Genomic DNA, 17915 nt, shown 5'->3' with positions numbered 1-17915 from the left:
TCATCTCCAGACCCCAGATCAGCGACTCCAGCCAACTCTCTGAACCAACACTGCCTTGTCAACCAGAGCATGCCACCGAGTGTCTGAACACCTTCAGCGACAGTGACTCCACCACCTCGCTGGCAGCCAGTTCCTATGTCTAATCACCCTCTCTGAGAAGGCATCTGCACTCAGCAGGGAGATACTGACTCTCACAAGAGGGTGGGAGCCAGAAAAACGGATCCTTTTGTATAAAAGCAAAAGGGATTCGCTGAAGAATACAACTGGATCTGCTGTGACTGCTCCTGGGCAGACTTGAGGGCAGTACCAGCAGGTGTTGCTTGTGCAGGGCTTGGATTCAGGAGGAGCTGGATCACAAACATAGGAAGCTGACACGTGCAATTAGATGACAAGCGAGTTTATTTTGCAAAACAATCACTATACAGCAACAAATACAATTGCAAATTGGATTGAAAAACATGAACTACCTACCACCAGCCATTCAAGAAATGCCTCTTTTTATGGTAACAGGCTCTAGAATTATCAGAAAAAACACAGGTTTGTAACAGCAGACTGTATTCCTTGCTATCCCAGTGTACAGCATGTTTACTTGTTGGCTTTTTCTCTTTGCTAAAGTTGAAGTGGCTTTTATACACTTGACTTTTCCCAGTGTGAAACTAATTTACCTTCCTGCAGTGGGAATTACTGGAGTTGCAGAGGGAGTTGCTTTAGCAATCTGACTAGTGAGTGAACTCACAAGACACCTAGGCTAGAAACCTACCTGCACTGGTTTTCACAGCTAATGTGATCTACTCTTCAAGGCATTTGCCTTTGAAGGGACATACACTTGGGTTTCAAACAGCGTTTGGTCCAGCATGGAAAAAACTTCTGCTCATGTGGCAGTCAACACAGGCTGCCTTTTTGACTCCCTTTGAGTCATGTATTTAGGCAAACTCAGATGTGTGAGCAGTCATGATGAGGTTACTACTGTACCATAGCAGAGGACTGAATTAACAATTCCATTTACTGCCGTACAGTGAAAATATATATTGCCCTTGTGGGCTCATAATTTCCCTCATCAGGATTAGTTTTTCCTTTACTCTTGCTGGATAGAGGTTTGCTCAACTTGGATTTCTTTCAGCTTGTGGTTACATAGAAACAAAACTGCAGATGAGGCAGAAGCACTCTTTCATCTCTACAACCCGATGGATGATGAAATTTGGGGTGCTCCCCTAGGTACCTAAACAAGGTTTCACCATTCCTTTTGTTTGGATTAGCTCTGCTTTGTTACAGAATTGGGTCTCAGGCACCCAACAAACCTGCTGGCTCAACATGCCTGTGGAAGAGAAACAAGAGATGCAGTTTCCAGGAAGCTGGCTCTATCTTCTTTAGTGGGCATTACATATTTACAGACTGTTGGTTTTAAAACGAACACTCTTCTTGAGAAAGTTAAGATTAATATGAGCTTTTCAGTGAACATCTAGAGTCATGTAACAACTTGGGTTTTAATTATTATTTAAAAGCACAAAACTCTTAATTTCTTTTTATCTAACTCCACAGCATTCTAGGATTCTTTCTATTGAAGGATGATAATGATTACAAAGGTCTTTGCTTCAGCCAAAACAAGAAAGCTCATTTTAATGCATGAAATAAATGACTTGGTGTGTTACAGCACTCTAACTTTGGACTCATATGTGGATTAACTAAGCTTAATTTTCTAGAGTATGCCAATTTTTAAAGCAGAATAAAAATACTTGAGTCACAGGTTAACACTGTTCCCATGAGAAGCTGCTCAGGTTCAGACAGCAGAGGTTCAGTAGTACCGTAATTTTTTTTCCTACACTGGCAAAAGGCATAGAAAGAAAAACCACTGCAAGGCTAATTTATATTAATTGATAGCATAATCAGAGCATTGTGATACAAATACTGTCAGTTTTCCCTTGTGTGTGTTGTTTTCCTGAAAAAATGGGAAGAAGTTTTTAATGCACATCACTTGACACTGTTTCTATGTGAATTCTCAGGATTACTTTAAGCAGAAGTGTAACAAATACAAGGCAGAAATCAGAATCCTCCAATTGCACTTCAGATGGTTCTAAGCTCATTGTCCTTTGTATGAAACAACTGACTGACAAACAGTGTTAGGTACTTCATTGTGTGAAAAAGCTTTTTGCAGAGCTGAAATGTCACGTGTGGGGCTGTCAGAAGTTCATATTCAGTAAAAATCTGAGAGATTTGACCACTCTGTTTTGTGTTTGCACTGCTGTAGCAGCTTAGCCAAAACCCCACTTTGGTCCACTGAATATTTACTGTGCAGTAACTATTCATACTGCTCGAATGCAATGATGGGGAATCCTGTGCCATTCATTATTAGAATCTCCACAGACATAAAAATCTCTCTGAGTCTTTTCATACCAAACCCCAACACACACACACACACACACACACACACATACAGAAATTAAGAAGGAAAAAGAACAGATCAAAAGTTTCCAAAACACATCATTAACCTAACACATAGATCAAGTATAGCTCAACTGACAGTGCAAAGTTTAGTTACGAGGTTTCAAAAGGAAAAGATAAAACAATCTGCAAGAATGTAAACTGGTCATTTCATAATGTCTCATGTACACAGGGCATCAGCAGGTTATTATCTGCTGCTGAGGGTCGTCCCCATCACCAGTGTTCTCTCAGGTAACTCCACTAGATTGGTTGGTTGTGTATGTGCCTTTTATCTTTCATGAACATTTTTTCTTGAACTTTTTATAGTCAGTATAATCCTACTTTGCTTAGATTTGAAGATGCCCTGTTTAATTGATGAATCACTACAACAACCACTCCAGGGAGCTCACTTTTATTTATTCATGTGTTGTAATTTACAGGCACCTCTGCTGTGATTATCACTGTTATCTGAGTGCCTGAGTGTACATGTGAGACATCACTAAAAGAGTGGAAACATCTTAATATTTTTTCTGTCTTTCAACTTTAGCAAAAGAAAAACAATAAATCAAACATTCTCTGTTAATATGGGGATGAAAAAAAAGATGAGGAAGGAAGGGAGGGAGGAAGGGAAGGAAGGGAAGGACCAAACTATTGTGGATTTTTTAAAAATCCATAGTCCAAACTCAGCCTTCTTTGGAGACCCTTTTACAGACATCTGGACCCCACAAAAATCATTACTTTGTGAAGAAAGGGAGGGAAGGGAAGAAGGAAGGAATCCTTTTTTCTAGCATCACAGAATAGACTTGCATCTGTCACTAAAACAGGGTCACGGCTTTTAGTTGTTACAGAAAGCAACTTCATGCTACAATTTTCATCTTTTTTAAATGTATTCTTATGAATAGGGAAAAAAAACCCTGCTAACATCTACTTTTACATACCTAAAATTGCAACACCAAAGGGTGCAAGAGACACAGATACTGTGAATAAAGAAGTAGAATATTCAAGTATATGAGGAGGGCGTATCACAAATGGCCACGGAGAAATATATATATCTATATAATACTGTATCAAACAGATGGAAAGAATGAAACTGGAGGTATGCACACAAATCTAGCTGCTTAACCAACTTTTCTAATCAGACACAAGTCTGTTGGGGTATGAGTGCTTGCTTTCAGCAGCTTTTTTTATGTCACTTCCCAAAGCATGATTCAAATGTTTTCAGCTAGTATTTTTAGTTATTAGTTAAATAATTTATTGGCTTTTCAGCTATACACTGACATAATTAACCAGGTTCAAAAAAATGTTAATAACTTAATTCAACTTTTGTTCTACTCATTTATACAAAGTAACATATTATTTTTTATTAAAGTTGAATTTCCCTATATGCCCTTCCTTCTGGTAAGCAGACAGTTAACTTAACCTGTAATAACTTACAATGGGCAACTTTTCTTTTTTAGTTCCCCATCTATCAAAAGAACTATGAAATGAGCAACTTGGGGTATTAACAAGGCTCTTCAGAAAGAGGTGGATGGCCTTCAGGCACATGAAAGGTAAAAATGCATTTTATCATACTACAGTACTCCATGCAAGACAGAGCAGAGCAACAATAATTGTCCAATGTAACATACCGCTGTATACCCATATAAAGCCAGTGTCTTCCTGTTGTAAATGGAGGTCAGGCCAATTTCTGCATCTATGGAATTATTTTTTTTTCCTGTTTTTTTGGTTTTTTTAACTGTATGATAACTACAAGTCTTGGGATGTAACTTAGTTTTAAACATGGTAAAGAACAAACGTAACACCTGCTCTGAGCCCATTCCTGCCAAGAGCTCATGCCTAAATATTATTATTACTCCATACAACGCAGAACGAGCGGATTCATAAGCCCTGCTTGGCCAGGGCTGCCGTGACATCTTCAGCAAGGGTGGCAAGCTGGGGAGACTCGAGCAGGTTGATGCTCCCCGAGGACGAGACGTTGCTGAGCCGGCGCGGCGAGGCCATGCTGGACCTGCCCGGGGACTGCGTGATGATCTCGGCCCCGTGATCAACACGGGCCTTGGCGTGCTCGCGGAAGTTCAGCTTCTGGCTGTCAATCTGCCCCAGGGAAACAAAGAATGGCACTCGTTACAGATTCACTCAGTTATCTCGTTATACAGCGTCATCTCGGCATCATTTTGCTTACTTCGAAAAACTATTGGAAGGATTGAAGCTTCTTCACTCCTCAGAAAATTGAAACTGGACATTTTTTCACCTTAATAGCCACTGGTGTGCTACGTTACATTCTCTTACCATTTCGGTCTTTAAAGAGAAGTACCATTGTTCCTACCTGCACAAATTTCATAAGCGTTACATGGGCACTATGATTTGGTTTCAAAATCTGTATTTTCAAATGTGTGTAGGAATGATCTTGCTTTCAGGATGTTTTGCTCCTGTTTCACAGTGGAGTCCTCATCTCAGATCATACCTGTGCTGTCCAACAGTCTCAAACAAGGTTTTATCTTTAGGGGAAAAAAGAGTGCGCAAACTCCGTGACATTTCATTCTCAGCTTACATGCGGATGCAAACTTGGTCATTCCAAATTTCAAAGGGAATAAATTGGTACATGAGTGTGCTTGAAAGAGGACAGACAGATGTTTCCTACTCAATTCAGAGCCATCACTGAATTCACAGCTCTAGTAATTTCACTGGGCCAGGGTGAAATTTCACCGTGGGAGTCTTTTCTTACAGCTGTTCCTTTACCTTGACATTACCACCACCAGGTACGTGGTGGGCATTTTCCAGTGAACCAACTTTAGCCTGAGCTTTTTCTTTGAAATCCAGTTTCACACTCTCAATTTTCACACGCCCACCTCCTACAGAGGAAAAGGAAACACAGATTAAGAAATTGAAATGGTGCAAGAGAAAGTGTAACCTGAAACACGAGTGCACTCGCATTACTTCCCTTTTAGTTGAGATCTAATAGTTTTGGAGAAGCACAAAATAATGCTCTGCATGTTCAGTAAAATATAAAATCTTCAACACGTATTTAAACAGTAAGCAGGTGCTGCAGCCCTACTGGTTTTCATGGGATTTAAGCACATGCTTAAGTATTTCACTGACTTCAGCCTGTATTTCATTCTTATGCCAGAGCATCATCCTTTGGCATTATTTTTTATCACCTCTGTAAACTAGATGGTCTCATACCTTTAGTCTTTATATATTTAGTTAAGTAGTTTAATGTATTTTTATTACTAAAGAGTATTTGTTTTCTCTTTGACCATAAAAGAGAATGGTACCATCCATGATTTTGAGTTCAAATAACAGTATTAGGTCCTTGCTTTGTCCCACAGCCCAGAAATTCCAACATTACCTGGTTTGTGGTGGATATTCTTGAGCGAGCCACACTTGGAAGTCACATGACTCAAGTCAATCTTCTTGGTTACAATTTGTACCTGTCAAAAGTGCACACATGCACAAATTACAGGAATGAACAGAATAAAATTAAATAAATAAATAAAAAGCCAAGCCCTGCAGAGAAAGAGTGAGAAGCTTCTAGAAACCACTGGAAAAGGAGAAATGGTTAGTAGAAAACAGACTGTGCCACAAAGGAGGAACCTTCCCACCTAGGGAGATGACAGAGCTGGGTTAAGCTTTACTATAAGCAAAATGAAGAGGAGGATTAAGGAGATCAGCTTGTGGCTTCTTCCTAAAACGTTTCTGAGCCTCCTCCTTTCAGAGTGGGTGCTCCAAAGCCCTGCACACAGCAGGACCCATCCCATTTGCTTCTGTCTTGATTATGCATCCTGGCAACTAGGATATTTTGGTGACTGTTTTTTTCTCTACCATCTGTTTTGTATTTTTCTGCATCTAAATATGGTATGCATTTCCTGTCAATCCCCTATGGAACGTCTGAGTAACCTACACATGTGCCTCTTGCAGCTGTACCTGGGCAGGATGAGGTTCAGCCAGCTGGCTGAGTGCTCACTGGAGAGCAGGTCAGGCACCCTCCCACCTCCTGCTGCTCCCTGCCCTGCTGCCAGCCACCTGTGCTGAGCCCAGCCTGGGAACAGCCACAGAGTGACACTGCTGTCTTTGCTTGCACTCCCAAAGAGCTCCAGGATGTGGCCCACAGGCACTGAGCTGGCAGGCCTCAGGAAATCACAGCCCTCCAGGGCAGACAGGAGCTCCAGGATAACTGCAATACCACTGGCTTGCTCACCACACCACCAGCAGCTGTACTGAACCTGCCTGGATCAGACATGCCCACACCAGCAGCTCTTCCCATCTGAGGGGTGATTATTTCCCTCAGGACAGTTGTAGCCACCTTAAGCTATTCCAGTGTGCCTGATAAACCAGCAGGTGTCTGGTCAAACCCTGGGCCACCTCAGTTTCTTATGCTGGAATAATGCTGTGACATCAGCACTCAGCATGCCGGCTGATCACACCCTCTTCTCTGAGCTTTCTCTGTCCTTCTGGTTTATTTTTCTCCTTCCCCTCTGCTGAATGCACATAACTGAAAGGTTAGCTGAGGAAGGACTGCTGCCCAGAAAATGCCCAACAGGGAGGCTAGAATCTCACCATGAGCTGCAGTCTCTTTCTGGAAATTACTTTCTCTGGAAAGAAAGCGCACATATATGCACTTTGGCTCACACTGCACTTTCACTTGGGCATTTAGAGATAACCTTTCTTTTATCATTTCCTTTCCCTGTCCAAGTTCTGAAAACATGTTGTGCTCTGTGGGGAAAGATCAGGAGGCCACCACTGCATACACAGGGCTCACTCGACTACCAGACCAGACTCACACATGAAACAGCAGCAAGAAGGAAAGTAGTGCTCAGAGGAAGGGAGACAGAGGGTTCTGGCTTGTGTGAGGTGCATCACCACAGTGGAAGTGCCTGTTCAAAGGGTGTCCATACTACTTACATTTCCTCCCCCTGCAGAATGTTTGATGTTATCTCTGGAACCACACCGGGACTGAATATCGCTAAAATCGATCTTCTTGTTTAAAATCCTAACCTAAAAGGAATTGGAGGTAACTTACTATATACCACATACACACACTCAGTTGGGGGTGCAGGACGAGGAAACCAGGGTAATTTGCCTCCTACAGTGACTCCTTCCTCTGACACTTGTATTGAAATGTGAGGAAATTAACCCTGTCAATCTCTGTGCTTAGTATGTTCACATAGCATCTGCAAATATCTTATGCTGCTCTTTTTGTATCTCACAAAGTGGTGGTGAAATACAAAGGGAAAAGTTCTATACTGGGAGGTATGAGAGGTGGATTTTCCCTGAAAAATTTCAAGAACTCCATGCTTGCCTGGACTGGACCTAGTCTTTGGACAGCTTTTCCTAGGGTCTATTGAGTGATGCTTTCTGCTGAACTGGCCACAGGAAGATGGGCCCTTCCTTCCCACAACTCAGCACTCCAGGCTTTTGATGCAGAAATCACAGATCCAGCCAGCATAGGCACAGGCTGAAATCCTGAGATATTTCAACCCACCTTCTGCCATACAGCTGTAACTACATACAGGAAACAGATCTCAGAGCCCCGTTAAAGGGTGGTAACAACTTTACTTAAACCGTAGTCACAGTTCTCTACTGCTCTCTCTCTTTACTGTCACCTACTACAGGGCAAGGCAGAAAACAGCAGCATCTGAAAAGCTAGAGTTGCAATCACTGCTTTTTGATTTCCCGTGCCAGCCAAAAATCTGGTGTGCCAGATTTGGGCACAATTACTTTCTAGTGCTTGCAGCACTGTGCTTCTCCCCTGTACTCTTAGTCTTTTCACACAAGAAGATATGATTTCTGCTTTTCCCTCAATGCCACCCTTCCTCACATATGCCAGGAGTCCACATTTTTAATACATTACCTTAGCCACAGATGCACTGCAGGCATAAGACACTGCCTGGAGGAAAACTCTGTCAAAGGCAGGCTATGCTATCCTGTGCTTGACCCCCACAGCATTGCAGAACTCTACTTAGCAGAACTCAGGTGCCAGCAGTAATTGTAATCCCAGGGAATGACATGCAGCTGGATGGCAATTACTAGTGGGCAGGGACAACTGGGTGCACACCTGACTAGCACCATTTTCAGATTTATTTCTGAGCAAGAGCAGGGGGCTGTGCTGATCAATAATAGAGTTTTCAGGTGTGTGAGAAGGTGTTTCTATCCAAGGCTGCACCTGCCTTTTTCCCATCAGCATGCCACCCATGCAGCATATTCTTTCTCTGGGTTAGATTTCATATTTAACCCAGAGAAAGAATATGCTGCATGTTCAATGTAACATATGCATATTTTACGTTGGATTTTATTTTTATGTATTGATATACAATAGGAATTTACACTCTTTCCTGTACAGAAAACCACAGAATTTGGGTTACTGTCTGTGCATTTTGCTAAATGGCAGTTACACTGACAGAGCACTTACAGAGCCCTGGTGGCTCCTGTTGTAGGTAAACCTACAGTGACTAATCAATAGTGAGACAGGAGAGAGGGAAATGCACACTGGGGTTCCTTACTGTAGCTCCTCACCACTTTGGGAACACAAAGCAGCACTGAAACAGCTGAAGCAGTCAGTGGGAGGAAGCAGAACTCTGTGAAGGTTCTGCTTCCTGGCTTCAGGTCCCCAGACTGCCTCAGGTTCCCTGATAAATCTCAGACAAATCACTCCCTCTGTGTCTCATCTCTCCAGACTAGCAAAAGACTATTTGCCCTCTCACAGGGGCATCAGGTTTTGCAGCTTTTGGCTCCTCCAACGGGGATAATGGTACATTTGGAGAGAGAGTTGAATCCTCTGGTACTGAGCACCTGGAGTGAGTACACCCCTAATGTAACCCAATAAACTCTGAGAAGAGATGTTCAGAGGGTCACTCTTTGCAGCTAACACGAAGCAGTTTCGTGGATCCTTCTCTTTACATATAACAACTAAAACATTAGAATGTTAAAATTCTTTTTAACTTAAACTTGTTAGTTTAAAGCAAAAACATTGCTTTTACTGATAGAGGTGTGGTGTGATGGCAATGATAACAGCAGCAGCAAGCCCCACACAACTGGTAGGTCACCTTCAGAAGGGCATCTTTATCAGTCAAACTGATTTCTGCCTTTTCCCCTCCCATCTGCTTATCTGTCCAAGTAAACTAACGAATGCTGAAGCAGAAAAGCAAATGCCTTTGGAATTTTATGCTTGTGCTTTCTCTCAATGTAATGTTTGTTTAAAAATGTACCCCAGTGCTATAGAAGACACATGTCACATCAGTTACAGAAACACACATCAGATGTGTATTCAGATGTGGTTCTCTGACAGCTTCCAGCCAGACACAGCTGGGCAAAACAGAAAGCCTTCCTGGCACTTTCTGAGCATGTCTCTCAGTGATGGATCAGCAGCACTTCTTAGCTATGGCCACAGGGATTTATTTGCTCTGAAAATGCTGACTTACGGGTCATGGCAAGACCTCTGCACTGTGCACTGGGGGCCTGTAGCTTAAAATGGAGCCAGAGCAAGGTGAAAAGTTGAGAGAGTGCCTCTGATCAAGTGCCCAAAGGTTGATTTGCACTCAGAAGTCTGACAGTTCATGAGTTTCATGGCCCATGGACCTGGCTAGCAGATACATAAAGAACCAATCATCTCAATTATCCTCTGTCTCACTGGGTGAAATGTGCCCCTGTGTAGCAGGGCCAGCAGGAGATCTATGCATCATTTGTGTCCTGTGCTGAGGGCTGGAGAGAGCTGAGTGACATGCACGCATTCTGCTGGTCATCTGGCACAGGGAGGAACTGAACTAAACCAGGTTTTCCCTGATGATCTTTTTCTCCCTTTCCTGGGATATATCAGTATCCCTGCACATATTTAAATCGTAACTACTCTCTTATAACTAAGTGTTCCACAAATGAATGGAGCTTTGTTCCCTGTAGATTAGGGCCTAAACTGCTTAATTCCTCCATCCTGTATACTTCAGCAAGCCCTATGCCTTCTAGCCAGCATTTTGTCCCAGGCTTTCTCCCAAGTCTGCCAGACTGGGCAAACAGGCTAATACACAACCAGCCAACTGTTTGTTGTCCCTGATTGTGGAGAAGGGCTGAGGTCACTGTCTTTACCCCAGCAATGGTTTTATGCTGAGTCTCTATTTCAAACTCTGTCAAGAACCATCACTCCACATGAAGGGACTGCCTGTAATTCTCACCACTGCTCCCTTGCCAGCACTGGCTGAAACTGGCCAAGTTCCAAATGAGTTGAGAAAGGCTGAGATTGCCAGCGTGACTGCAGGAGTGGTTGTGTTTGAGGAATCAGACTGTTATCAGGAGAGGGAGCTTACCAGAAAGGGACAGGAACCATTTAGGCTAAAGAGAAACTTTGGCTTGCAAACAAAGAATGTAAACTGACTATGAATCATTTGAAGCTGGCATCTGGAGGGAGATCTTTATCTATCAGAGCAGGGAGGCTCTGGAGCTGCCACGTGAGGGAGCACAGCTACAAGAAAATGGTAAACTTTTATGACGGCACTTGATGAAAGGACTTAGATGATGTAGCTGCCTGCAACAGAGGCAGCACAAACACCATGACTCACCAGGAAGGTCCTCTGTGTTCCAAATGTGTGGACACATCTTGTGTGTGGGTGGAGGTGTGGTAGGGATGCACATATATGTGCTTCAGTTGTGCCGGAAGTTAAATGAAAGCTCAAGCCCGCTCCTGCTCTCATTCAGGAAAGGGAACATTTTGTCTGTGGCAAAATGAACGTCTGTGGCAGAAACAGGACTGCTTTCTATTCACATTCCCTAGAAATCCCAACAAGATCATGTTGTGACAGAGTCCCTTGCAGCCCTTGCTCTGACCTGCCAGTATGAAGTGGGTACCTTCTCTCCTGATGTGATACTGCTTTGCCCAGGTATGCTGGGAAGGGCCCGGAAATCAGTGTTTGGATCAAGATGAAGCTGGTGTTCCTCAGCATTTGTCATAATTATATGTAAATAAACTCCAGTGGAAAAACTTAAAGCCTTACAGACAATGCAAGGTTTATTCTACAAAACCATACTGCTCAAGAGAAAACTGGCTTCTATCTGGAGCCCTGTAGGTCTGACAGGCCTTCCCCTCACTCTGTCTTCTGACGACTCCTCAGCAATGGTCCAAGGCAGATTTGTGTGCCAACATGCACACAGCATGGCCCCAGTGACTCCCACTGCTTCCAGAGAGGCCCCAGCAGGACTGGGAGAGTGCACTCCAACACCCACCTATGCAGTTTGAATGCTACCTGTGAGAGCTCTGAGCCATGTGGAGCATTTATGCACAGCCTGCAAGGAAAACAAGTGCTGAAGGAGTTGATTTAGATGAGGCATATATTGCTCTGCACTCAGCAGAATTAACCAGTTCCCTTCCTAGTGCTCCCATGCCTGACTGGCAATCAGAACAGCTGGGGGTTGTGGCCCAAGGGAAACATCTACCCTAATGCATAGGGGATAGTTTTGGATTAAACTTGCTGGCACAAGAAGAGGACAGGCTATGAGACACAACACCTGTAAATCTTCCAGTCAGATATATGCCTCCTGTTAGGCAGAATATGAGTTGGATTTCAAAGACTCCATGTACAACAGTTTGCAGGTCCTCCTCTGCCAGTATCACACCATTGTGTTGGTGATGAGCAGAAATTTGTAGAAACACTGAAAGGCAGGCAGAGAAAATGCCTAAGAGAATTTAGTCCAGTTATGTTTAGCTGTTTAGTTCACTGCCAAAGACAACACCAATGTCTAAAAGTTGCTTATGTAAGAGAAAGAATTCTATTCCATTGCTGCCTACAATAATTCTGTTCAGCTGTTTTTCACAAGAAGAGGAAAAGCCCCTGACTTATCAACATCTGGGCATAAACAGCTCCCCTTCTATGGCATACTACACTGGAATACATTGAAACAGGTATTTGAAGAACAAAAATGGTGATGCTGATGAAATTACAGGCACTGGATATTTTTTCCAAGGAGATGATGGCTTATGTTCTCCCTGCCTTGCTGAGGGCCTCTGAGAAGCTCTGCCACAAACACTGCCTAAAGCATTTAAAAATACTCTGGCTTGGCTCTACTTGCTGTTTGAACATGCTGTGGAACTGTGACACTGGGAAAAGCTTCCAGACTCCTAACAGCTTATCAAAAAGGAAAGGTTTCTTCTATTTACCACAGCAATTTGACTAAGCTACATCCCAGGAACCAGATATTATTTCAGTTTTTGATCTCCAGATTAACACAGGTATGTAAGACAAGAATTGGTCTTGCACAGGAAGTAAGGTTAAGGTTAAAAACTGATTAGAATCAAGAGAGTGTTCAAAGTGCTTCCAAATTTATCTGCTGCCAAGCACAGATGATACTCATCTTCATGCTCCTGGCAGAGGCTACAGGGAGAGGAAAGGGAGGTATTTGGCCTGGTAAAGTCCTTGAAGAGAAAGACTGTGCCTCAGATTTTCCACCCCTACAGACAGGGCTTGTGATGATGTTCAGCCTTTGCACTCCTGGAATAAGTGGATACACACACTAGCAAGGCTGCCAGTCCAGAAGCTAATTATATTCAAAATAAAAGGCTGTGCTGGACACAGGCAAAATAATGTACCATTCTCACCCTGCTCTTGGTAAAAGGTGAGCAAGGTACAGTAATTTCTGACTTTTAAAAACATACTGAGAGGCAGACACTGAGCAGATAATATTGTGATCAGGCAAGTCCTGAGTCCTTGCATAGGACAAGAGTGGCTGATTTACAAGCTCCTTTATACCTACCTGCACATCACTGTGCTAAAGTAATTAACAGGATGGCCACGCTGAACTAGGATGTCCTTACCAGGAAGGGGAGGAAAGGCCCATGGACAGATACTGAGAGGGTCTGCATAGTTATGCTAGAAGTACAAAGCGAAATGACCATTTTCCATGCCAAAGAGTTTACAGTCAATAGATAACAGCTGAATTTAACAGAGTTTGAGGAAGTGTGAGATCCCTGTCAGATGAACTGTATCACGTTCTGCAATCCCACTCCTCACTACAGCTGGGGAGCTGATCAAAAGAACTGTGAAAAAAGGACTGAAGATTCACACCAAATAAAAAAAATCCTGGGAGTGCAATTAATTCATCTAAAATACAATATCCTTGGTTTAGTACTCCCTTCAACAACAACAACAAAAACCCAACAAGAATCAAATAAATTTTGCTAAAATTCAATACTTAAATTTGAGACACAACTGTTCCTGCTCATGGAAAGAGTACTATTAGCTTCAAATATCAAGTGTTGAGCATCAGGTATCAGTTTCTAAATCAGTTTCTGTGTCTTTGAGAAGAGATGAGTTTTGAGTCACTACATCTGGAATTTCTTTATTCCAGCATAATGGAGACAATTAGGTTGTTCAGTTCAAGTCCAAAAATATCTTGTAGTCATCTCTTCATGCAAGTTGGCTTTCCCAACATTCAGCAGATATATGCCTTAGCATTTCTTCATTGTTCAAATCCAAATTTCCAATATAAAACCTAAGGTGTCTATTCTTTTATTTCCTGCCCATACCTGTCTAGCAAAACAAAGTTTTTCTAACCTTTCCATGCAAAATGCAACCCTTACATGATGGAACAGCTCTAATCCAGATTACGTATTCCCTGAACATTTCTCCCAAAACAACAACCTTTCTCATTTTTTTTTTCTCAAAATTTAGACTATTTAGAGCTCAGCTGGAAACACCTTCCTCCTCAAACAACATTTTCCCCAAAACAACCACCTTTCTCATTTCTCAAAATTTAGACTAGTAAGTGCTCAGCTGGAAACACCTCCTTTGCTGAGCTTGCTGCTGGGATAACAGACTTTCACAGGAATTTACATCCTGGTAATTTCAATTTACTCCAGAAAAAAAAAAAATACAGCTTCTCCTCATACTTATTAATGAGAGAACAACAACACATGGTCCCATCACAGCTGGGATTTGACTCTTCTAAAATTAGCCAGCTAAGAGCTGGTTGCTTAAGCTGCCAACTGTACTTGGTGGAAAGATACTGAATCATCCAGAAAGTGATACCTTCAGCCTTACACGGAACATCTGAGTGGCAGAAATCAGGGCACTGCGGCTCACTGCCTCCAAAAACCAGAGAGACATATGGCTACTGCAGTGGGTAGAAGCTCTGTCAGTGGCTGCAGCCCATGAGATTGCTGGGGAGCCTCCTGAGTGTGGTTCACAGTTTGCCTCACCTGCAGGGTGCACATTTTAGCCACAGCAGTGGTGTTACTCTGGCACTGCCATAGAGCACGTCCTAATTCCCTGCTCATTTCTAGCAAGCAAACACCTTTTCCTCAAAAAAGCTCTTCTGAAACTTGCTAGAGGCTGGCAGTGATTGCTTAATTTTTCTAAAAGATGAGTCAGGAAGAACATCTAGCTTTTTATCCAGAATAATTCAAGGCTTAGCTGTACAGACTGTACTCAGGCAAGCCTTCTTTTAAACAAGTGCAGTCTGAACACAGGCGCTGCAAGATGTTATTTCTGTCCAATCCGCAACTTTCAGCCAAAATTCTAAATTTCATAAACTTAAAAATTACAGGTTTGAGCTCTGACAGAGGTTTGAAGGTGTACCTGAAACACCCCATTCCTCTTCACATTTGTACATCTGCAATTACCAAGTGGTGAATTTGTTTCTAATTTTCAATGCAGAACAAACCCCTTCAAATGTCTTGCAAATCCCCAAACCTGGGAAGGTACAAAGAAAGCAAAAGCAGACTGACAGAGATTAATTTATTTCACAGTTTTGAACTGTTGAGCTGAGAAACACACAAACTTATTCCAAGGAGTGCAGCCAACAATGTGGAAACAATTGCCTCCCAGTCTCTCAGCCACATCATGTAACAACCACCATGCTCCATGTGAATCCACACCTCCCTGCACAGCTGCCTCACCTGCAGGAGGTGAGGAAGGCTCTGAATTTTGCCCTTATAAGCTCACTTATGTTCATCACTGACCTGTGCAGGAACATCCTCCTAACTTGGGCCTAAGTGGTTTTGATTCATCTGTGTTGTTACAATGGACTGGAGAAAAAGCACGTGATGTGCTGGAAGGAGAGTGGGATCCAGCAACAGCTCAGACTGCACTTTTTGTGAAGCCTTACTCTCCACCTCTCATCTTTCTAGGCACTCTTCAGCAGCCATTGCACCAACAGTGTGTAACTTACAGACTTTCAGATTTTGGCCAGTCATGAGTGTTCATAAAGCGGTGCAAAGAGATGTGAAACAGCAGAAGGAGGAGGAATTGTAAGATGCCACCTCAAGGGTTAAGTGAGAACTTTTGACCTGCCTTTCTCCAGGAGGTGCTCAGCTCTGGTACACCAAGCAGACCTGTCTGCCTGTACTGACTGCACCCTGGCACACTGTCACTGAGGCAGGGAACATGCCAGAAGCACACTCTGCAGACAGGGCTGCAAATCATGATGATGGGGGTCTGGGGTGTGTGTTGGGGAGGAACCTCTCCTGCCATCCTAATGCCTTTTCACTGGTCCTAGAATCACACGCCAGACACAGTGCAGGTGACAAAAATGAGTTACCTTTATAAGGATCCTTAGGTGCACAATTCACCAAGTGGAAAATACCAAAGAGGCATACTCAGCATAACATGTATACATTTTTAATAGGTTTTGCAAATTAGCATATCTGACAAGAATCCCCAGTTAGAAGCATAGCTGGTGAGGTAATCCCCCCAGTTTAACTCTTTTTTGAATGCCTCCTCCTCTAGATAGGGACTAAACTCTGTTTATAAAAATATGTCTCAGCCTTGGTTCCCAGGAAGAACCAAGAGAGGACAGCAGCCTCAGACCTGGAACCTTTCAAATGTGTTTTGTCTTTCACTTATCAGGTAGGCTCAGGAAAACTATTGGAGATAGGCTAGAGAGCTACAAATTTATGTGTAAAGAACAGAGAGAGTATATAAAAGAAGGAAAAAAAAAATCATCAATTTGGCATCAATCCAAACTGATTTTGAAGGTAACAAAAGAGACCCATTCAAGCCTCCTCCTCTGTGATGTCTTCCCAGTGCCAGTATATTTTATCATCTAATGCACATGCCTATTCTCCTTGTGAGCATTTCTATGCTATTTGGAAAGCATCTACTGAATAATGGTGCCATCAATTTGTTCAAACTTTCTGACTCATTACTAATTGCACTTTGTTTTCTACAGTTTAGGGAAGATGGTGAAGTTCTTTCTTCCTTAATCTTCCTAAAATTTTTCAAGGAACATTTCATTCTTCAGCATGGCTTAGATATTTGATTTTTCTATGTGCCATCTTACAAGGTGCCTGGTTGTCAGTATAATTAGTGGTATTTTAAAGCATATGCATGTAATTCTAGTCTGTGCAGCTCTATTCACTTTGATGAAGCTTTGCTGCTTCACATCCACTGAAGTTCTTGCCTGTGGCTGAGATTTTAGGTATACATTTGAAGAAAAAATGAAGAGAAATCTAGGTTAGTTTTATCCTTGGTAGCTGGGCTATGATGCATTATAAATACTCTGCCTTGCCAGGAATGAAAAACCTCAATTAGTGCACTTCTGTACTCTGATATGGTACCAACCAGATTCACAGACAGAATTTCAAATGGAAAACCAAAAATCTGAACCAAAAAAAGCGCAACAACAACAACAACAACAACAAATCAGTCTTGGCATCTGAAACAGATTTCCAACACCCTCTCCCAGGCCCCCATGCTTCCCTTGGGCTGTCTGGGAAGTAACAGATGCAAATGGGTTACTTCTGAAAGCACAGCATTTCCTGCACAGCTGATGCAGTGTGAAAATCCATCTGAAGCCCAGCAGACATACCCATGAGCAAGTCGCCTCTGAGCTTTGCCAGTGAGGATACATTTCACCATACTGCACCATAAAGAGAAAACCAGACAACCACCTTCTGGCTGCATCACAGAGCAGAGAAGCCCTCATTTCTCCCTACTGCAGAATACCAATTAAAACATGTTTCAAGCCATCTATTCATAGTAGGAGCTTAATCCAGTGCAAAGTTAGCTTGCTTCTTCCCCTAAAAGCATTCTCTTCACACACCACACTCACATAATCCCCATCAGGTGGAATGATTTCTCCCCCTTTCTTCGTTTTTGTGGCTGGCAAGTCAGAGCTGAAGGAACACCAGTTTGATGAGCATTTGATAAAATTCCAGGCTGAAGCAATGCACTTCTTGATTTATTTAGCATTCAAACATGCCCAAGAGCTTCTTCCGTTTTGCACCCCAGCCTCTGGCAGTTTCAGAGTGCAGCTTTCTCTAGAACTGCTCCAAGTTAAGACAAGTCCTTGTGCCAGGTTCAAATATACCACTGGTAAAAGGACAGTCTGTCTCCAAATGACACTTTTGGGTAGCCTATCTGTATCCCTGTAGTGATTTGCATGTTATGTTTATGTACTTAACTTGCCCAGATACATGCTGGTTTTTTTCTCTGCTTGTTTTTCCTGTGCCTATTGCTATCAGCACTTCCAGTTCATGTTATAAAGAAGCTGTTTGTTTCATGTATCATCACTAAATGCAA

General features: G+C 42.6%; 1 protein-coding gene across 21 annotated transcripts in view; it reads right to left on the bottom strand.

Moving 5' to 3' along the window:
- Positions 1 to 381: 381 nt before the first annotated feature.
- MAP2 (microtubule associated protein 2) overlaps positions 382 to 17915 on the bottom strand; it is a 232492-nt gene continuing 214958 nt past the window's right edge. For 14 of the 21 annotated variants that reach the window (XM_066322392.1, XM_066322393.1, XM_066322395.1 and 11 more), the window contains 3 exons: positions 5768 to 5849; positions 5158 to 5270; positions 382 to 4512 (listed from right to left, as the gene is read on the bottom strand). In XM_066322392.1, the coding sequence (XP_066178489.1) occupies positions 4297 to 4512; positions 5158 to 5270; positions 5768 to 5849 (411 nt within the window). In that variant the 3' untranslated portion in view covers positions 382 to 4296. Of the gene's footprint in view, positions 4513 to 5157; positions 5271 to 5767; positions 5850 to 7320; positions 7414 to 17915 lie in introns of all 21 variants that reach the window. The other 7 variants (XM_066322388.1, XM_066322389.1, XM_066322390.1 and 4 more) reach the window with 1 other exon arrangement.

Source organism: Sylvia atricapilla, chromosome 7 (assembly GCF_009819655.1).
Source record: "Sylvia atricapilla isolate bSylAtr1 chromosome 7, bSylAtr1.pri, whole genome shotgun sequence".
NCBI lineage: Eukaryota > Metazoa > Chordata > Aves > Passeriformes > Sylviidae > Sylvia > Sylvia atricapilla.
The sequence above is the reverse complement of the archived record's forward strand: the minus strand, read 5'-3'. Positions and strand labels throughout refer to the sequence as shown.